At 44.5% G+C, this 20,924-nt stretch overlaps 2 protein-coding genes and 1 non-coding gene across 7 annotated transcripts in view; 1 reads left to right on the plus strand and 2 right to left on the minus strand.

The window, feature by feature from the left end:
- RNF170 (ring finger protein 170) overlaps positions 1-19,458 on the minus strand; it is a 44,660-nt gene extending 25,202 nt beyond the window's left edge. For 2 of the 3 annotated variants that reach the window (XM_078347665.1, XM_017963829.4), the window contains exons 1-2: positions 19,228-19,458; positions 10,628-10,771 (exon numbers count right to left, since the gene is read on the minus strand). Coding sequence is in view for 2 of the 3 variants with exons in the window: in XM_017963829.4 (XP_017819318.1) it covers positions 10,628-10,764 (137 nt within the window). In the remaining variant the exon portion in view is untranslated. Of the gene's footprint in view, positions 1-10,627; positions 10,772-18,992 lie in introns of all 3 variants that reach the window. The other variant, XM_035270456.3, reaches the window with a different exon arrangement.
- LOC118147129 (U4 spliceosomal RNA) lies at positions 13,582-13,722 on the minus strand. The gene has a single exon (XR_004733281.1). It is a non-coding gene; the product is annotated as a U4 spliceosomal RNA (small nuclear RNA).
- Positions 19,459-19,636: 178 nt separating the features above from the next.
- Positions 19,637-20,924, plus strand: part of HOOK3 (hook microtubule tethering protein 3) — a 132,831-nt gene continuing 131,543 nt past the window's right edge. For all 3 annotated transcript variants that reach the window (XM_035270455.3, XM_078347654.1, XM_078347655.1), the window contains exon 1: positions 19,637-19,883. In XM_035270455.3, coding sequence (XP_035126346.1) covers positions 19,827-19,883 — 57 coding nt within the window. In that variant the 5' untranslated portion in view covers positions 19,637-19,826. The remainder of the gene's footprint in view (positions 19,884-20,924) is intronic.

The raw sequence follows: 20,924 nt of genomic DNA on the forward strand, positions 1-20,924 counted from the left end.
ATCCATATCTAGCTAAGATCATTGATGAAGGTGGCTACACTGGACGACACCTTTTTATGTAGAAGAAACAATTTTCCATTGCAAGAAGATACCATGTAGGGCTTTTAAGCTGCAGTCAATGCTCATTGACCATTCTGAAAATCCTAGGGCCCTTGAAAATTATGCTAATCTACTCTGCCTGTGCTCTATAAATGCAACAACAATGCCTGGATGACAGCACATCAGACTATTCAAGCCCACTGTTGAGAGACCTAATGCTCAGAAAAAAAAATTTCTTTGAAATTATTACTGCATATATCTATGTAGTATATTAATAAAAAAATTTATTAAAAAGCAAATATTGGCTGGGCGCAGTGGCTCACACCTGTAATCCCAGCACTTTGGGAGGCCAAGGTGGGCAGACTTGGTCAGGAGGTTGAGACCATCCTGGCCAACATGATGCAACCCCGTCTCTAATAAAATATAAAAAATTAGCTGGGCGTGGTGGCACGTGCCTGTAGTCCCAACTACTCGGGAGGCTGAGGCAGAGGAATCTCTTGAACCCAGGTGGCAGAGGTCGCAGTGAGCTGATATCAGGCCATTGCACTCCAGCTTGGTGACAGAGCAAGACTCCGTCTCAAAAAAAAAAAAAAAAAGCAAATATTACTCTCATTGACAATGCACCTGGTCACCCAAGAACTCTGATGGAGATGTACTAGGAGATTAATGTTGTTTTCATGCCTCCTAAAACAGCAACCATTCTGCAGCCCCATAAATCAAGGATTATTCTGACTTTCAAGTTTTATTACTTAAGAAACACACTTTGTAGGGTTATAGCTGCCATAGATAGTGATTTCTCCGATGGATCTGGGGAGTCCACTGAAACCTTCTGGAAAGGATCCCCCATTCTAGATGTCATTAGAACACTCTTTTTTTTTTTTTTTTTTGAGACAGAGTCTCGCTCTGTTGCCCAGGCTGGAGTGCAGTGGTACAATCTTGGCTCACTGCAACCTCTACCTCCCAGGTGTAAGGGATTCTCCTGCCTCAGTCTCCCAAGTAGCTGGGATTACAGGTGTACACCACCACACCTGGTTAATTTTTGTATTTTTAGTAGAGACAGGGTTTTGCCATGTTGGCCAGGCAGGTCTAAAACTCCTGGCCTCAAGTGATCTGCCTGCCTCAGCCTCCTAAAGTGCTGGGATTACAGGCATGAGCCACTGTGCCCTGCCAAGAACATTCGTAAATCATGGGAGGAGGTCAAAATATCAAAATTAACAGGAGTTTGGAAAAAGTTGATTCCAGCCCTCACAGATGACTTTGAGGAGTTCAAGACTTCAGAGGCAGAAGGAACTGCTGCTATGGTGGAAACAGCAAGGAAACTAGAATTGGAGCCTGAAGATGTGGCTGAACTGCACTCAGACAAGGAGTTTCTCCTGATAGATGAGCAAAGGAAATGGTTTCTCAAGATGGAATCTAATCCTGATAATAACGTTGTGAGCAATGTTGAGATGACAATAAAGGATTTAAAGTATTACGTAAATGAAGTTGATAGAGCACAGGCAGGCAGGGTTTGAGAGGACTGACTCCAGTTTTGAAAAGAAAATCTGTGGGTAAAATGCAATCAAACTGCATCACATGCTACATACAGAGAAATCTTTTGTGAAAGGAAAAGTCAGGCAATGTGGCAAACTTTATTTGTTGTCTCATTTTAATAAATTGCCACAGCAACCCCAACTTTCAGCAACCACCACCCTGATCAGTCAGCAGTCATCAACATGGAGTCAAGACCCTTCATCAGCAAAAACATTATGACTTGCTGAAGGTTCAGATAGATAACTGTTAGCATTTTTTAACAAAGTATGTTATAACTAAGGTATGTACATTTTTTAGACATAATGCTATTGTACACTTCATAGACTATGACATAATGTGAACATAAGTTTTATATGCGCTAGGAAACCAAAACATTCATGACTCACTTTCATTCCCTTTATTGTGGTGGTCTGAAACCAAGCCTAAAATATCTATGGGGTATGACTATATCTGATAATAATATGAGCATATATAGAATGCTTATAACTCAAAAACAAAAAACTAAACAACACAATTAAAAAATGGGCAATGGTCTTGAATAGTCAATTCTCCATAGAAGACAGAGAAATGGCCAGGTACGGTGGTGTGCACCTCGGCAGGCTGAGGCAGGAGAATCGCTTGAGCCCAGGAGTTCTGAGCTATAATGTAATATGCCAATTTGGTATCTGCACTAACTTTGGCATCAATATGATGATGTTCCAGGAGCAGGGGACCATCAGGTTGTCTAAGGAGGACTGAACTGGCCCAGGATGAAAACAGAGCAGGTAAAAACTCTGGTGCTGCCACTTATAGGAGCAAAGACATGGAATCAACTTAGATGCCCATTAGTGGTGGACTGGATAAAGAAAATGTGTTGCATATACACTGTAGAATACTATGGACCCATAAAAAGGAAAGAAATCATGTCCTTTGCAGACACATGGATGTAGCTGCAGGTAATTCTCCTAAGTGAATTAATATAGAAACAGAAAATCAAATACCAGGGCCGGGAGCTACTGGATAATTATTATTTAAGGATAAGGATAGTTATTATTTTTTAAAAAACACATGGAGAATAATATGTGTTGGCAAGGATATAGAGCAACTGCCATGGTGCCTTGCTGGTAGGAATAGAAAATAGGGCAGCTGCTGTGGGACACAGTCTGGAGGTTCCTTAAAATATTAAACACAGAAATCACTTTATGACCTAGAAATTCCAGTTGAAAACATGGACTCAAACAAATACTTGTACACCAGTGTTCCTAGCAGCATTATTCACAACACCCAAAAGGTGGGAGTAACCCAAATGACCATTTACTGATTAATGGAGAAACTAAATATGGTGTACATACAATGAAAAATTTTAAATTTTGATATTTTTTAGAGACAAAGTCTTGCTCTGTTGCTCAGGCTAGTCTCAAACTCCTGGGCTCAAGCAATCCTCCCACTTCAGCCTTCCAAAGTGCTAGGATTACAGGTGTAAGCACCATGCCTAAGGAAATATTATAGTGATAAAAAGGAAGGAAATTCTAATAAGTGTTACAACATAAATGAACTTTGAAAACATTATGCTAAGTGAGGTAAGTTAGACACAAAAGAACAAATGCTGTATGATTCTACTTTATGAGGTGCATAAAATCGGCTCATTAATGGAGACACAAAGTAGAACACAGCTGAACAATGGAAGTTATTACTTAGATGGGTATAAAGTTTCTTTTTGAGAAGATTAAACACCACATGATCAGGTCGGGCACTGTGGCTCACACCTGTAATCCCAGAAATTTGAGAGGCTGAGGTGGGTGGACTGCTTGAGCCCAGGAGTTCAATGTCAGCTTTGGCAACATGGTGAAACCTCGTCTCTACCAAAAATACAAAAAAATAGCTGGCCAGGATGATGTGTGCCTGTGATCCCAGCTACTTGGGAGGTGAGGTGAGAGGATCACTTGAGCCTTGTGGGGGAAGGCTCTGGTGAGACAAGATTGTGTCACTGCACTCCAGTCTGGGTGCCAAAGAGAGAACCTGTCTCAAAAAAAAAAATTAAACTATTTTTTAAAAAGTTTAACATGATAAATTTTATGTTATATTTTACCACAAAACCAAAAAAGAATTATAATGACTAAAAATCATCAAGTAAATTATAAAAAAGAGACGTCTGAATTTTTTATTTTTTTGAGACAGAGTTTTGCTCTGTCACCAGGCTGGAGTACAGTGGTGAGATCCTGACTCACTGCCACTTCCACCTCTTGGGTCTGAGTGATTCTCCTGCTTTAGCCTCCCCAGTAGCAGGGACTACAGGTGCACGCCACCACGCACAGCAAATATTTGTATTTTTAGTAGCGACAGGGTTTCACCATGTTGGCTAGGATGGCCTTGATCTCTTGACCTTGTGATGTGCCCACCTTGGTTTCCCAAAGTGCTGGGATTACAGGGATAAGCCACCGTGCCTGGCCTGATTTGTCTGAATGTTAAACTACACATGCCTCCTCTTCCCAAAACACATCATTATTAGGTAATCATGATTACTTCGCTGATTACTTCAAGGCAATGTCCAAATAACTGGGAGTATATTATGTAACTTGAAAATATGTCACTTAGGCTGAGCCAAAATCTCACCATTTATTTTCACCTAGTGGCCCCAGTTCTGCCCATGAAACCATACAGTATAAATTTAATTTTTTTTTTAAACCGAGTCTCACTCTTGTCACCCAGGCTGGAGTATAGTGGCATGATCTCATCTTACTACAACCTCTGCCTCCCAGGTTCAAGCAATTCTCCTGCCTCAACCTGGTTGAGTAGCTGGTTTTACAGGTGCCCACAACCGCGCCCAGCTAATTTTTATATTTTTAGTAGAGACAGGGTTTCACAATATTGGTCAGGCTGATCTCGAACTCCTGATCTCCAGTGATCCACCCACCTCAGCCTCTCAAAGGGCTGGGATTATAGGTGCAAGCCACTGCACTCAGCCCTAATTCTTTTTTCTTCTATTGCTGCTGCACAGATTAAAATTTTAATTATTTAACAAGACCAAGCCCTCATCACAAAGACAGTTTTACTGTGCAGGAGTCCCTTCCCTTAAGCTAGACATCCCTCCTTCCTTCAAACATTTTATATGATTTGTTTTCACAGCTTTCTCTATTTTGGCAGTCTCCCCTGAATGTTTTCCAATTTAAAATGCTTGTCCCAAACTGAATATAATGCAGATTTGACCTTTAGCTATTACTTTTATAAAAGTAGCCTAGGGAGGGATCCAAGATGGCCGATTAGGAGCAGCTTAGGATTGCAGCTCCCAGTGAAAGTGTGGAGGGTGAGTGGACGCCGCATTTCCAGACAGATTTTTATTGCCCACAGACCAGGAGATTCCCAGGCAGAGGAGCCCCACGGGTCACCAGTGTGGCTGGTTTGGCTGGGGAGGTGGCCGCCGCTGGCGTAGTGGTTCTTCGTACAAAATATACAGGTCTGGGTGCTGTTTTAGCTAGCGATTGGAGCTCCGGGAAGGCAGAGTTGCCCATTCATCTGATTAAAAAGGGGACTGAAACAGGGAGCCAGGCCAGGAGATTCCTGGGCAAAAAAGTGCCATGAATTTCAGTGCCCCTTTCAGCCGGTGCGGTGGGTTGCTGCACGGGAAATCACACAGATCCTGGTGCCTTTTCAACAGGCGACTGGAACACCTGGGAGACAGTCAACTGTTCAACTTAAAAAAAAAAAAAGGCTCTGAAGCAGGGAGCCAGGTGATCAGGCTCGGCTGCTCCCACCCCCGCAAAAAAACAGCAATTGGAAACCTTCTGGATTGAGAGTTTCACAGCAAGCACATTTAAACCCGGGACAGTCCAGCTCTGTGGGGGAGGGGCGTCTGCCATTACCAAGGCAGTCCACCATTACAGAGGTAGTCTGCCATTGCTGAAGCAATCTGCCACTGCTGAGGCAGCCCACCATTACAGAGAGATTCCACCATTACAGAGGTGGGCCGCCATTGTTGAGGCAGATCTAACTATATCTGTGTAAACAGGACTGCAGGGAAGTTCACACGGCAGCTGGGCAGAGTCCACTGCAGCTCAGCAAAGCCTCTGCAGGCAGACAGTGACTAGGCTACCTCCTTGCTGGGCAGGGCAGCCCTGAAAAAAGATAGCAGCACAAAATAAACTAAAAAATAAAGCCCCAATTCCCCGGGAAAGAGCACCTGGGAAAAAAAAAGGGGGGTTTATAAAAGTTTCACTGCAGCAGACTTAAACGTACCTGCCAAGCAGCTCTGAATGAGCAACGGAGCTCACAGCTCAGCACTTGAGCTCCTATAAAGGACATACTGTCTCCTCAAGAAGCTCCATGAACCCTATATGTCCAAAGAGTCACCTCATAAAGGAGAGCTCAGACTGACATCTGGTGGGTATCCTTCTGGGACAAAGATAGCATAAGAAGAAACTAGCAGCAAACCTTACTGTTCTGTAGCCGCTGCAGGTAATCCCCAGGCAAACAGGGCCTGGAGTGGATCTCAGCAGTCCTACAGCAGAGGGGCCATACTGTTAGAAGGAAAACTAAGAAACAAAAAGAAATAACTTCATCATCAACAAACTGGATGTCCACTCAGAAACCCAATCTGAAAGTCAACAACTACAAAGATGATAGGTGGATAAACCCAAAAAGACAGGAAGAAACCAGCGCAAAAAGGATGAAAACACCCAAAACCAGAATGCCTCTCCTTCTACAAGGGATCACAACTCCTCACCAGCAAGGGAACAAGGCTGGATGGAGAATGAGTGTGATGAATTGACAGAATCAAGCTTCAGAAGGTGGGTAATAAGAAAGTTCTGTGAGCTAAAAGAACATGTTCTAACCCAATGCAAAAAAACTAAGAACCTTGAAAAAAGATTTGACGAAATGCTAACGAGAATAAACAACTTAGAGAGGAATATAAGTGAATTGAAGGAGCTGACAAACACAACATGAGAACTTCGCGAAGCATACACAAGTTTCAACAGCTGAATTGACCAAGCAGAAGAAAGGATATCAGAGGTCGAAGATCAACTCAATGAAACAAAACAAGAAGGCAAGATTAGAGAAAAAAGCGTAAAAAGGAATGAACAAAGTCTCCAAGAAATATGGGATTATGTGAAAAGACCTAATCTATGTTTGATAGGTGTACCTGAATGTGACGGAGAGAATCAATCCAACCTGGAAAATACTCTTCAGGATGTTATCCAGGAAAACTTCCCCAACCTAGCAAGGCAGGCCAATATTCAAGTCCAGGAAATACAGAGAACACCACAAAGATATTCCTCAAGAAGAGCAACCCCAAGGCACATCATCATCAGATTCACCAGGGTTGAAATGAAGGAGAAAATGCTAAGGGCAGCCAGAGAGAAAGGTCGGGTTACCCACAAAGGGAAGCCCATCAGACTCACAGCAGATCTCTCAGCAGAAACCCTACAAGCCAGAAGAGAGTGGGGGCCAATATCCAACATCCTTAAAGAAAAGAACTTTCAACCCAGAATTTCATATCCAGCCAAACTAAGCATCGTAAGTGAAGGAAAAATAAAATCCTTTGTGAACAAGCAAGTACTCAGATTTCGTCACCACCAGGACTGTTTTACAAGAGCTCCCAAAAGAGGCACTAAACATAGAAAGGAACAAACAGTACCAGCCACTCCAAAAACATACCAAATGGTAAAGAGCATCAACACAGTGAAGAAACTCCAACAACTAACAGGCAAAACAGCCAGCTAGCATCAAAATGGCAGGATCAAATTCACACATAACAATATTAACCCTAAATGTAAATGGGCTAAATGCCGCAATCAAAAGACACAGACTGGCGAACTGGTTAAAAAGCCAAAGCCCATCTGTGTGCTAGATCCAGGAAACCCATCTCACATGCAAGGATACACAAAGGCTCGAAATAAAGGGATGGAGGAAGATTTACCAAGCAAATGGAGAGCAAAAAAAAGCAGGTGTCTCAAAAAAAAAAAAATTCATCTGTGTAACTCAAACTTTGCACTGTTTGACCAACATCTTTCCATCCCCTAACGGGTACCATTCCACTCTCTGCTTCTGTGAATTCAAGGGTTTCAGATTTTACAGGTAAGTGGGATTGTGCAGTATTTGTGTTTCCATGCCTTATGTAATATCATGTCATCCAGGTTCATCCACTGTTGTTGAAAATGGCAGAATTTCCTTCCTTCTTAAGGCTGAAGAGGGTGCCATTGTGTATACAGAGAGATCTATATACTCACACATTTTCTTCATCCACTGGTGAACACCTAACTTGATTACATATTTCAGCTACTGTAAATAATGCTGCAATGAACATGGGAGCACAGATATCTTTTCGACACACTGATGTAATTTCCTTTCGATATATACTACCCCAAAGTGTGATTGGTGGATCATATGGTAGTTCCATTTTTAACTTTTTGAGGCACCTTCATACTGTTTTCCACAGCAGCTGTACCATTTAATGCTCCCCCAAAAAGTGCGCCACAGTTCCCTTTGCTCCACAGCCTCGCCAATGCTTCTTTCATCTTTATTTTTTTCATCTTTTTGAGACTAGCCATCCTAAAAGATATAAGGTTTTTTCTCATTGTGTATTTTTTGTTTGTTTGTTTGTTGAGATGGAGTTTCCCTCTTGTTCCCCAGGCTGGAGTGCAATGGCACGATCTCTGCCTCCTGGGTTCAAGCAATTCTTGCCTCAGCCTCCCAAGTAGCTGGGATTACAGGCGCCCGCCACCATACCCAGCTAATTTTTTGTATTTTTAGTAGCGATGGGGTTTTACCATGTTGACCAGGCTGGTCTTCAACTCCTGACCTCAGGCAATCCACCCGCCTCGGCCTCCCAAAGTGCTGGGATTACAGGCATCAGTTACCACACCTGGTCCCTTTCTGTATTTTTATTTTTTGTTCAGTTTTGTTTTTTTCTGAGACAAGGTCTTGTTTTGTCACCCAGGCTAAAGTGCAGTGGCGTGATCATAAGTCACTGCAGCCTTGACTTCCCAGACTCAAGTAAGCCTGCCATTTCATCCTCTAAGTAGCTGAGACTATAGGGTACACCACCTGGCTAATTAAAAAATTTTTTGTAGGCTGGATGTGGTGGCTCATGCCTGTAATCCCAGCACTTTGGGAGGCCAAGGTGGGCGGATTACCTGAGGCCAGGAGTTTGAGACTAGCCTGGCTAACAGGTGAAACCCCATCTCTACTAAAATACAAAAATTAGCTGGGTATGGTGACTGGTGCCTGTAATCCCAACTACATGGGAGACTGAGGCATGGGAATCACTTGAACCTGGAAAGCAAGGTTGCAGTAAGCCGAGATGGCGCTACTGCACTCTAGTCCAGACGACAAAGGGAGACCGTCTCAAAAAATTTTTTTTTTAATGTAGAAATAGGGTCTCACTACGTTGTCCAGGCTGGTCTTGAACTCCTGGGCTCAAGTGATCCTCCCAAAGTGCTGGGATTACAAGCATGAGCCACTATACCTCTCCAAAGATGTTAATTTTGATGAAGTCTGGTTTGTCTACTTTTTCTTTTGTTGCTCATGCTTTTGTTATCATATCTAAGATCCTTTGCTAAATCCAGTCATCATGATTTACCCCTACGTTTAGCTCTGATATTTAGATTGTTGAATTAATCTGGTGTGGTGTGGTCCAATTTTAATCTTTTGAATGTGACTACCCAATTGTCTTAGCACTATTTTTTGAAACCTTTCCCCACTGAGTGGTCCTGGCACCCTTGTCAAAGGTCAGTTGACCATAGATATATGGCTTGACTATTTCTGAATCTTAATTCTTTTTTTTGGGGACAGAGTTTTGCTCTTGTTACCCAGGCTGGAGTAACACGCAATGGCGTGATCTCGGCTCACAGCAACCTCCGCCTCCTGGGTTCAGGCAATTCTCCTGCCTCAGCCTCTTGAGTAGCTGGGATTACAGGCTTGAGCCACCGTGCCCGGTCTCTCTTAATTCTGTTATACCAATGTTAGCTATCCCTCCCAACTAACAATTGGTGGCTCACCCCTGTAATCCTAGCCCTTTGGAAGACTGAGCCATGTGGATCGCCTGAGCCCAGGAGTTAAGAGATGAGCCTGGGGAACATGGCAGAAACTTATCCGACCAAAATAATAATTATTACACAAAAAAATTAGCTAGACATGCTTATGCATGCCTGTAGTCCTAGCTAGTCAGGAGGCTGAGGTGGGAGAAGCGCCAGAACACAGGAAGTCCAGGCTGCAGCTAGCTGTGCTAGCCACTGCACTCCAGCCTGGGCTACAGAGTGAAACCTGATCTCAGAAGAAAAAAAAAAAAAGAAAAGAAAGAAAAGGCCCAAGGACAGAGCCCTGCAGCAACATATGATAACCTTCTTTTTGGTTTATATTAAAACATTAGTCAGGAATCCTAAGAACAACCTACTTGGTGGAGTTCACTTAACGCTGCTATAATCTAGTCATTATTCCCCCATGATATCCACAGTGTATCACCAGTATCACTCTGGATTATCACTCCATAAAACACCCTGTTGAAATTAAGACAATGTTACCCTAATAAGACACTATCAATACAGAGGTAACAAAGTAATCAGTACTTTGTCTAAGTGTTCACATTTTAATAATTCTTTCCATAATTTATATAGGAAATACAATAATTTGTAATTTTTAGAATTAATCTTTTTTCTATTTTATAATTTAAAAAATTTGTTTTCTATAATATATATAAAATTTAATTTATCTTCAGGTATTAACTTTTTTTTTTTTTTTTTAGATGGAGTTCACTCTTGTTGCCCAGGCTAGAGTGCAGTGGTGAGATTGGCTCACCACAACCTCTGCCTCCTGAGTTCAAGCAATTCTCTTGCCTCAGCCTCCCGAGTAGCTGGGATTACAGGCAGCCACCACCACACCTGGCTAATTTTTGTATTTTTAGTAGAGACAGAAAATATACATGTTAGCATTCAAACCCAGTGGAAAATAAAACACCTCAGTAAACATCTACAATCACTGAGATCTGTTACTTGATTTTCATATTAAGTATTACACATCATAAGGGGTAAAAAAGTCAGCAGCCCTTGCAAATGTATGCAACTCTTTTATCCTTTAGTCTCACCTGAAAAGTGCATATACCAGCGTAGCAATCAAAGCGAAACTAACCACAACTGCCACAAGTACTTGGTCGCTTACTCCTTCTATAACTGAATCATCATCCAGTTTCAAACTTTGAACTTCACCTTGATATTTGGCCATTCCAGGTCTAAAGTAAGAAGAAACAAGACAAGAGTTACAAATACACAGTGAAAATGAACTATACGAATCAAAGAAATGTTTATATAACTGACTTCTAATATATTTAGTTTTTGATAGCTCTTACTGAAGGTAGGCTGCAATTAAGTACAACTGCAGTGGGGATTCCCCAGTACTTAGTTCTTAAAAATTTGCCAGACACATTATTTTGGGGAGTATAAAATAGTTTGTTTTTTTTTTTTTGAGACAGCTTTACTCTTGTTGCTCAGGCAGCATGATCTCGGCTCACCGCAACCTCTGCCTCCCCGGTTCAAACTATTCTGCCCCAGCCTCCCGAGTAGCTGGAATTACAGGCATGTGCCACCACACCTGGCTAATTTTGTATTTTTAGTAAAGATGGTTTTTCTCCATGTTGGTCAGGCTGGTCTCGAACTCCCTACTTCAGGTGATCCGCCCACCTCAGCCCTCCAAAGTGTTGGGATTACAGGTGTGAGCCATCACGCCCGACCTCATTTATGTATTTTTTAAAAAAATAATCTTTTCTTCTTCAAGTTTAACCCCTTTAAGAAACAATCCATTCTTCGGCTAGGTGCAGTGGCTCATGCCTGTCATCTCCGTACTTTGGGAGGCTGAGGTGTGTGGATCACCTGAGGTTGGGAGTTTGAGACCAGCCTGGGCAACATGGTGAAAGCCTGTCTCTACTAAAAATATAAAAATTAACCAGGTTACGTGTGCCTGTAATCTCAGCTACTCTGGAGGCTGAGGCAGGAGAATTGCTTGAACCCAGGAGGCGGAGGTTGCGGTGAGCCGAGATCGCACCATTGCACTCCAGCCTGGGTAACAAGGGTGAAACTCCATCTCAAAAAAAAAAAAAAAAAAAGACTAAAAAGAGAAATTAAGGAAATATTCAATTAAATATATATATAATTAAAATAAACTGCCTTTATGAAACTTATTTAGCTGAAAAAAGTTTTATCCAATATCATCACTAATCAGGTACTTTAAGTATAGAAGTCCTAACACCTTTGAAAATAATCTGAACTGGCAGCTAGTAAGAAAATTAACACTCATGGAGGAAACCTACGCAAACAGATCAAAGCCAGCTTTCATCAGCGTTACAGGAAGTAATCACCTGATATATCAGGAACTTTTAATGACTGGTTTCAAATAGCCATCATAAAGGTACACAGCAGGAGACTCACAGAAAGAGGTCTAATTCAAGTATTTTCATTTAAAAGAACAGTTAAATGAGCTGCAAACTGAACTGAAGAAGGAGCCTCAAATAAGCTAGGGGTGGGCCATGGAGTCAATTTAGATTTTTATTTTATCAGGTTTCCTTTTTTAAAAGTAGAGATGCTATAGCTGTGTCAAAAGTCCTAAGGGCAGTGAGAACTACTTGCATCTGCTCAAAGATCCCTGTGTCAAGATTTCCAACCTCTAATTACCTCACAGAGATGTGAAGGTTAAAATAAATTAACAGAAGTGAAAGTTCTTTGTAAGTTAAGTCTACCAACAAATGCACTGTAATTATTACTACTCACATTTTCCCCTATGCTATACATTTAGGCAGTTTATTGTTTTGTACTTTAAGAAAATGCATTACATTTGTTTCTATGTCCTTCAAGGTGCAATCAATGGTAATGTGAATAAATTCTACTGTACAACATATATATATTATATATATATTTGACTACTATGCAATTACACTCTTAAGACATTGCTTCATGTACCTTTCCAAGAGCTCAGAGATCCAGGATATTTAAGTATTTCATGGTCATATAATTTTATCTGCATCATTTGACAGTAGAAATTCCCAATGGTGTTGAGAGGAAAAGAGAAGAGCACCACATTGTGTTGTCACATGGAAATCCCAACAAAAGCCAGGGCTTTCTAATGGAGATCTACTAATGCCATTTGACCTGCTTGTTGGGGGCTTTGATAGCACAACTTCTGCTATAGTTTCTCTTAAAATTGGAGTGAAAAAGCAACTGTAGGTGCTAGTGGCTCAAAAATGAGGTTTTATACCACCACTTCAGTTTGGAAAGAGGCTGGTCTGATTAAAAACTAAAGAAGATAAACAGGAAACACAATTTCCTACTTGAGGAGATGACATAATATCTCAGTCCTGAAAACGAATTCCAAAATCGAGGACTTCTGTTCTCCAGCTTTGGCTGTTCACAGTGATTATCTAGAACTAAACAGTGCTGCCGATTCTGTCGAACCACACAGGCTCTAAACTGAAGCCCAAGCAGTTGCTGCTTGGACATTAAGAGCCCTGAACTTTAGTTCAAAATCTGTTACAACAACTGTGTAAAAGTAAATAAAATTTAAAGGCTGTTAGAGCCTCCAAAACACCTTAAGCCTTGAGAGAGATGTGACTATAATCTGGGTCACATAACATGTTTACAATTCTGTTTCTTAGATTTTAGCTTAGCTCTTCCTCATTGTTCTTGTTTTATGAACAACTAAAAAAATACTAGGCTGGGTGCAGTGGCTAACGCCTGTAATCCCAGCACTTTGGGAGGCCAAGGCTGGTGGATCACGAGGTCAAGAGATCGAGACCATCCTGGCCAACATGGTGAAACCCCGTCTCTACTAAAAATACAAAAAATTAGCTGGGCATGGTGGCGCGTGCCTGTAATCCCAGCTACTCAGGAGGTTGAGGCAGGAGAATTGCCTGAACCCAGGAGGCGGAGGTTGCGGTGAGCTGAGATCGTGCCATTGCACTCCAGCCTGGGTAACAAGAACGAAACTCCATCTTAAAAAAAAAAAATACTAATAGAGTCCTTTTTTATTTTATTTATTTATTTTTTAATTCAGTCTCCGTAGAGACTGTCAAAAGTTGCCAGTGCTGACTATATTGTAAGTTGTCACGGTGGGGTATTGGGAAAAGTTTTCAATTAGCAATAATCAAGCCTTGGATAAACCTCATTGGCTACGATACTGCCACTATGCAAAGCTAGAGTCCAGATCAGACCTCCTCCTTCCAATCGCTGATCTTTATTACAGATTAACTGCCTCCTTTATTGTCCTGTACCTAACTCAGATGAGATGGTGCTCCCAACAGGGATCTTGAGAAAGTTACATTCTTTCTCCCCTAAAAATACACCTTGACTAATTAGATCATTATAACCGTACATTAAGTCTTACATTAAGATATTAAAATTCTGTTAAATGTCCCTAAATTTTGTCTATATAAACAATCCCAAATGTCTTAACAGCAATGACTTCCATGGTTTGAAATCTGTCCTTTCTCAGGTGGCCTGTCTTCAACCTTTATACTTAAACTCTCTTTAAACTCGATTTTGACCTTTTAAATTATTTTAGGTTAACAACTGTGACTTGATTTCTTCAGTTCCTTCTACTGCTAAATTTCTCTGACTCAGAGTTTTGGAAGAAAAAAGGCAAGATCAAAGCTGAACATTAGAGTGGTTATCAGTGAGGAGCTGGACTGGCAGAGCGAGACTGTCACCCTCCCTAGGACATAGTTTTACAGTTTCAGGTCTTTCAAGTACATATTACTTTAACAAGAAAAATAAAGCCAATACTTTCTTTCTTTTTTTTTTTTTGAGACGAAGTTTCGCTCTTGTTACCCAGGCTGGAGTACAATGGCGCGAGATCGGCTCACCGCAACCTCTGCCTCCCTGGGTTCTGGCAATTCTCCTGCCTCAGCCTCCTGAATAGCTGGGATTACAGGCACACACCACCATGCCCAGCTAATTTTTTGTATTTTTAGTAGAGACGAGGTTTCACCATGTTAATCAGGATGGTCTCGATCCCTTGACCTCGTGATCCATCTACCTCGGCCTCCCAAAGTGCTGGGATTATGGGCGTGAGCCACCACGCCCGGCTCTTGCTTCCTTTCTTGAGATGTGAATTGGGCTTCAATGCCTACTCAATGCCCATTCTCATCTACCATCCTATCACTCTATGGAGGCACCCACAGACCTAACTGGCATGACTGGCATGCCAACTGCTAAACGCTCTCACTACATCATGAACTTCCTTTTTGAAAAACAGTTATTACTCAAATTAATGTTTATAAATTAATTTTTAAAAATTATTTTTTGAGACAGGGTCACGTTGTTAACCAGGCTGGAATGCAGTGGTGTAATCTTGGCTCACTGCAGCCTCTACCTCCCAGGCTCAATCAACCCTCCTGCTGTGACTACAGGCATGCACCACTGTACTCAACTAATTTTTTAAATATTTTTTTTGTAGAGATGGGGTTTAACTATCTTGCCCAAGGTGGTCTCAAATTCCTGGGGTCAAGAATCTTGCCCACCTAGGCCTCCCAAAGTTCTAGGATTACAGGCATGAGGTACCATGCCCAGACAAAAGTTAATGTTTATAGGTGCCAAATATTTACAAAACCCATAAGTGACTATAGTTCAGTTTTAAAATATGTAGATACTGTACTTAATTGCTTCACCTTCAAAATTTATTATTATTATTAATTATACAATGTTAAGCACTTAGTTCCAAGCATATAAAGTAACACCTTACTGGATTTATTTTTCATTCCATTTATTCAAGTTATTTGGAGGTTCTGTTATAGGGTTTTTTAAAACCCTAGATTTGGGCCACTGCTGTGGCTCATGTCTGCAATCACAGCATTTTGGAAGGCTGAGGTAGGTAGATCACTTGTGGCCAGGAATTTGAGATCAGCCAGGCCAACAAGGTGAAACCCTATCTTTACTAAAAATACAAAAATTAGCCAAACGTGGTGGCGCATGCCTGTGATCCCAGCTACTTGGGAGATTGAGGTACAAGAATTGCTTGAACCCAGGAGGCAGAGGTTGCAGTGACTGCACCACTGCATTCTAGCCTGGGCAACAGAGAAAGACTCTGCATCAAAATACTGCCCAGATTTGATCATTACACATTGTATACATTTCTATCAATATATCACAGGTACCCCGTAAATATACACAACTATTATACATCTATAAAAATTAAAAATACAGTTTTAAAGAATTCCTCCTTTCAGTCAGGAATCGTATCTTACTCCTGTCATTAGTGCACAGGGTCTGATATGTTGTAGTGGCCAATAAATGTTGTTTACATGAAACCCAGAAACAAGGTTATTAAATGTATAGAACATGGTATGTAACCTATTTCATGGTATCCTGTAAAATATGAAAATCAGGTGCGGTGGCTCACGCCTGTAATCCCAGCACTTTGGGAGGCTGAGGCAGGTGGATCACTTGAGATCAAGAATTCGAGACCAGTCTGGCCAACATAGTGAAACCCTGTCTGTACTACAAATACAAAAATTAGCTGGGCATGGTGTTGGATGCCTGTAATTCCAACTACTCAGGAGGCTGAGGCAAGAGAATCGCTTGAACCTAGGAGGTGGAGATTGCAGTGATCTGAGATCGGCCCACTGCACTCCAGCCTGGATGACAGAGCAAGACTCCATCTCACAAAACAAAAAATGAAAAGAAGAGTTACTAATACTCAGTTTTGAACTGTTTAAGATTCACAAAAACTGAACCCCATCCATCTTGGAAACGGTGCAGTGTAATTGATAGGAGTTTGCAGAGGAACTGGCTTTTCTATTGCTCAGCTAGCTACATCTTATCAAGGAGTAGCTTAAGACAGCAAAGAAGCACAAGCTCCAGAGTTAGACAGCCCTGGACTTACATAAAGTCTCAGTCTCAGCTTCCTAATATGTAAAAGATGTTAGGTTGAACTGTAACAAACAGACATTCTTTTCTGGGGTGGGGTGGTGGGGTGGGAAGCGCAGAACTATGATAAAACCTAGCTATGCCCACCCCAGAGCTGGTCTACATAGCATCTCAAACTCTCTTAATCACAGCTCTCAGTGTGTGTACGCTGGGAAGACAGGATGCAATCTGGAGCACTGTCACACGGCACATGCCTCTTCAATCCAATAAGCAGCTGTGGGTAAGAACTAGCCTCAACTAACCAGAGAAAGGAGACAGCTAAGACAAATTCAACTTACCTCTCTTCAGGCATTTCCAAAGCTTTTGGGGAAGAAAAAAAATAAACCACACAGAGAAAATAAGGGAAAAATAGAAAATTCCAGGAATTCCTGGAACAAAGGAGAGAATCTCAGTGTCTTTTTACCCCAAGGCTCATGTAGAAACTTGACAGCCACATGGCTTCTGGAATGACTCACATCCAAGAAGCTTCTACTAATTTCTTTCATCAAAGGTAACTGGAATTACAAAATGAAACCTCCAGAACACTGCAACATCATGCACAAAAGCACTGGATAAGCAGACAACCTTGAAAAAGGAGACTTTTGGTCCATTGTGCCTAAGCCTTGAAAACCGGGCCGCTGAAGGAAGGGTGCTCAGGATGGCACAGCCACAGTCACTCCAGCAGGGCCAGCATCTTGTCTGCCCATCTAAAGACAAGCTGCATGTGAGTCAGGCTTAAGTCAATGTGACACATACTGACTGACTTCATTCATTTGCCTACAAGATTACAGGTCACTTAAAAGTGCTAGAGATTCGACAGAAACAACCAGGGAAGGAATGTAGGAACTCTAGTTTGACAAATATCCACAGTCACCAACACAGAAACCAAACATAGGCGAGACACATATGTGTAATTTCTAAAGATTTATCTGTCCCTGGTGTAGGGAAGAATGTTTGAAAAAAAGACCACTGAGAAGACTTCAGGTAAATTTTTTTTTTTACACTTACAAAATGCTAAATTATCAGATGTCAACTGTTGAGTGGTACTCTGTAAGGCATCCTTAAAAACACAATGCTGGTTCAGGCACAGTGGCTCACACTTGTGATCCCAGAACTTTTGGGAGGCCAAGGCCAGCAGATCACTTGAGCCCAGGAGTTTTGAGACCAGCCTGGGCAACATAGTGAGACCCCCTCTATACAAAAAAATAAGAAAATTAGCCGGGTATCGTGGCCTGCGTCTGTGGTTGCACCTGCTTGGGAGGCTGAGGCAGGAGGATCGCCTGAGCCCGGGAGGCAGAGGTTGCAGTGAGCCGAGACTGCGCCACCGCACTCCAGAATGAGACCCTTTCTTTTTTTTTTTTTTTTTTTTTTGAGACGGAGTTTCGCTCTTGTTACCCAGGCTGGAGTGCAATGGCGCGATCTCGGCTCACTGCAACCTCCGCCTCCTGGGTTCAGGCAATTCTGCCTCAGCCTCCCAAACTGAGGCTGGGATTACAGGTAAGCGCCACCATGCCCAGCTAATTTTTTTTTTAAGTAGAGACGGGGTTTCACCATGTTGACCAGGATGGTCTCGATCTCTTGACCTTGTAATCCACCCGCCTCGGCCTCCCAAAGTGCTGGGATTACAGGGGTGAGCCACCGCGCCCGGCCCACAAAACCCAACTCAATGCTGTCTTGAGTGCTCAATGAGAAAAACCTACTCTTATTAGAAAAAAAATGGAAGAAGCAAAATGAAAATGTGTCCTGGGAAGTTAACTTTGTTGCACTCCAAATAAAAATTTGGCATTGGCTAGTAGTTATGCACTCTATGCATGACAATTCTCTAAGGGCTCCAAAGAGAGTGTCCTGGAAGTTCCAGCAAATTTGCCCTAGGTTCCAGGTACACCAGAATGCTTACAGCAATGTTCTGAATAGCCTGTCTGGAACAAAACGCATACCCAGAGTAGAATGGATACACTGTTCTATTCACACGGTGGATTACTAGGCAGCAATGAAAATTACCTATAGATATACAGTACACCAATTTCATACTGATTGAAAACCACAAACACCACACTATGATCCACTCGCAAAAGTTCAAAAACAGGCAAAGGAAAACGAGATCGCATGCACACATAAGTGGTAAAGCTGTACGGAAGCGATAATCACACTAGTCAGGCTAGAAGAGAGAATCAGGCTCCGAGAAAGGAGCACAGGGCATGGGCAAGAAACTACTGGGGTGCCGGTAATGCCCTTTTCATTTTTATCTGCGTGTTTTATTGATTCTTCTTTAAACGTGTAGGTCGTATGCACTTTTCTGCGTATGCTATCTCTGTTAAAAATGTATCGGCAACGCTGCGGGGAGATTCGTGCCTCAAAAGAGGTGGGGGCTCGAGAACGATTTGCCTCGCCATTAAGCCAAGGCAACTCCGAACGCTGGGAGACGCAGGCCCGGGGTCGGCCGAGGTCCTTACGGATTGGCGAACGGGCGCACACCTCTCCTGCATTCAGGAGAGTTGTCAGGGTCGCGTTCCGAGCGACCCCAGAAGGAGCGGCGGTGTTCTCGCCGCTGGCTAAGCCCACCTAGAGCCCGAGCCGCCCTCCGCGTCGGCCCCTCCACCGTCGCCGGCGACTCCGGACAGCCGCAGGGCGATTCTGGGGCTTCCAAAGGTGGGCGGGGCCCCGAGGGAGGAGACGGCGACTCCCGCCGCCCCGCAAAGCCTCGGCTGCCCTACCGACCCCAGGAAGGCCGTGCCCAGCTGTCCGCGGCTCCGCGGGCCCGGGTGGGGTGGGCGTGGTCGCCGCGCGTTGGACGTACCTCTCCACCGCGGAGGAACTACCTCGCCAGTTCCCGGTGACAGAGAACAGATTATTTCCGGGACCGCTCCCGCCACCCTTCCCGGGCCACCACTAGCCGTCCCCTTTTTAATTTGGAGTGCGGGTGCGGGCGCACGCGCACTACCGAGCTTCCGCGAGGGCGCGAGCGGACGGTGGAGGAGGACCCGCCGCCTCAGCCGCCAGGGCCGGGCGCGTACGCGCGCGCCTCGACACGCAGCGAGCTGGCGGCGCGGGTCGGCCGGGGCGCGAGCGTGCGCAGTGGGTATTAGGCCGTGGCTCCAGCCAGGGCGGCGGAGCTCGGGAGGAGCGGTGTGGACGGCCGGGGGCGGGGACGCTGGGCGGCGGGCGTGGCCGGAGTTGCGCGCCGCTGGCTGACGCGCGGTCCCGATAGAAAGGAGAAGGAGGGGCCCCGGGGGTGACGGTGCGGAGCCGCTGCCAGCGCTGGGCTACAGTCGGCGGTCGTATCTGAGGAGCAGGAGGGCCGGAGGCCGAGGCAGCGACGCGGGCACCCGGATCCCCCGAGCGAGTGGCGGCAGCGTCTGGTCAGGCGGGAGACGCTGCCCAGCCGTGGCGGGGAAGATGTTTAGCGTGGAGTCGCTGGAGCGGGCGGAGCTGTGCGACAGCCTCCTCACTTGGGTACGTGGGGGCCGCGGGCCGGCAGGAAGACCCCCTCCCCCCGTCACCTACCGAGACCCCCCACGCGCGGCCTGGGGGGCGAGTGCCGCGGGCGACGGTGCCGTCACATCCGGGGCCCAGGGCGGGTGGGGTGAGGAGCCTCGGCCCAGGGTCCGAGAGAAACTTGCAGGGCCTGAGGCGTCGCGGCTCAGGGCGGACCCAGGCCGGGCCGGGCTGGGGTGGGGACGCAGCGGGCGACTCCGAGACCCGCGCGGCTCGCAGCTGGGGCGGCGCTGCGCTTCGGTGGCAGCCGAGCCTGGCCGCCCGGCGTCTAGGAGCCTCCGCGGCACCTCGCCTTTGTTGCCGCCTTCGCTGAGTACGGCCCTCGCCCGGCCTGGAAAGGGAAAGCACCTGTGAGGGAGCGTGGGGAGAATACGGGAGGTGCCGGGGGACCCCTTTTCGGACCCGAAGCGCCGCTGGCGGTGGGAGTGCTCCCGGGGCGGACGTCTGTCACAGGCGTCGGGCAGACCTAGTTTAGAAGTCTGGAGGTGTCCGGGCGTCAACAATGGAACTCGAAGGCCTTGAGGGACAGCGTCGTGGGATTCTGATTTTAAATTGTTAAACGGTTTTAGATTCCTCACGCTTTGAAGTAAATACGTATTCACTTCTCACGTCCGCGACCGCGCCTTCCTCAAGCTGGGTCTTCAGGACGCGGCCGGGGAACCGATGCCTGGGTTCCAGTCGTTCTCGCCGCGTTGCGGGCCGGGGAGGGGGAGAGATGCGCAGAGCTCAGGCGGATTCCGCTCTGCCTTCGGGAGCGTTCGTTTCACTCATTGCTGAGAAGGTTAATTAAATGTTTGCGGATGTGTTTTTGGAGGCGACTGTAGCATTTGTATTAATTTAAAGGTAAAACACGAATGTGAGAAAATCTGTTTAGCCTTGTCTTGGGTTACGAGTCGGGAATCCCTGGAGTGTAGACGTCACGCTCCTATGCAAGGCACCTTGCTGGAAAGGCTGGAGAAGTATTGCCTTACGTTGGTTTTGAAAAGTAATAAAAATAGT

This window comes from Callithrix jacchus, chromosome 13 (assembly GCF_049354715.1).
Source record: "Callithrix jacchus isolate 240 chromosome 13, calJac240_pri, whole genome shotgun sequence".
Lineage (NCBI taxonomy): Eukaryota > Metazoa > Chordata > Mammalia > Primates > Cebidae > Callithrix > Callithrix jacchus.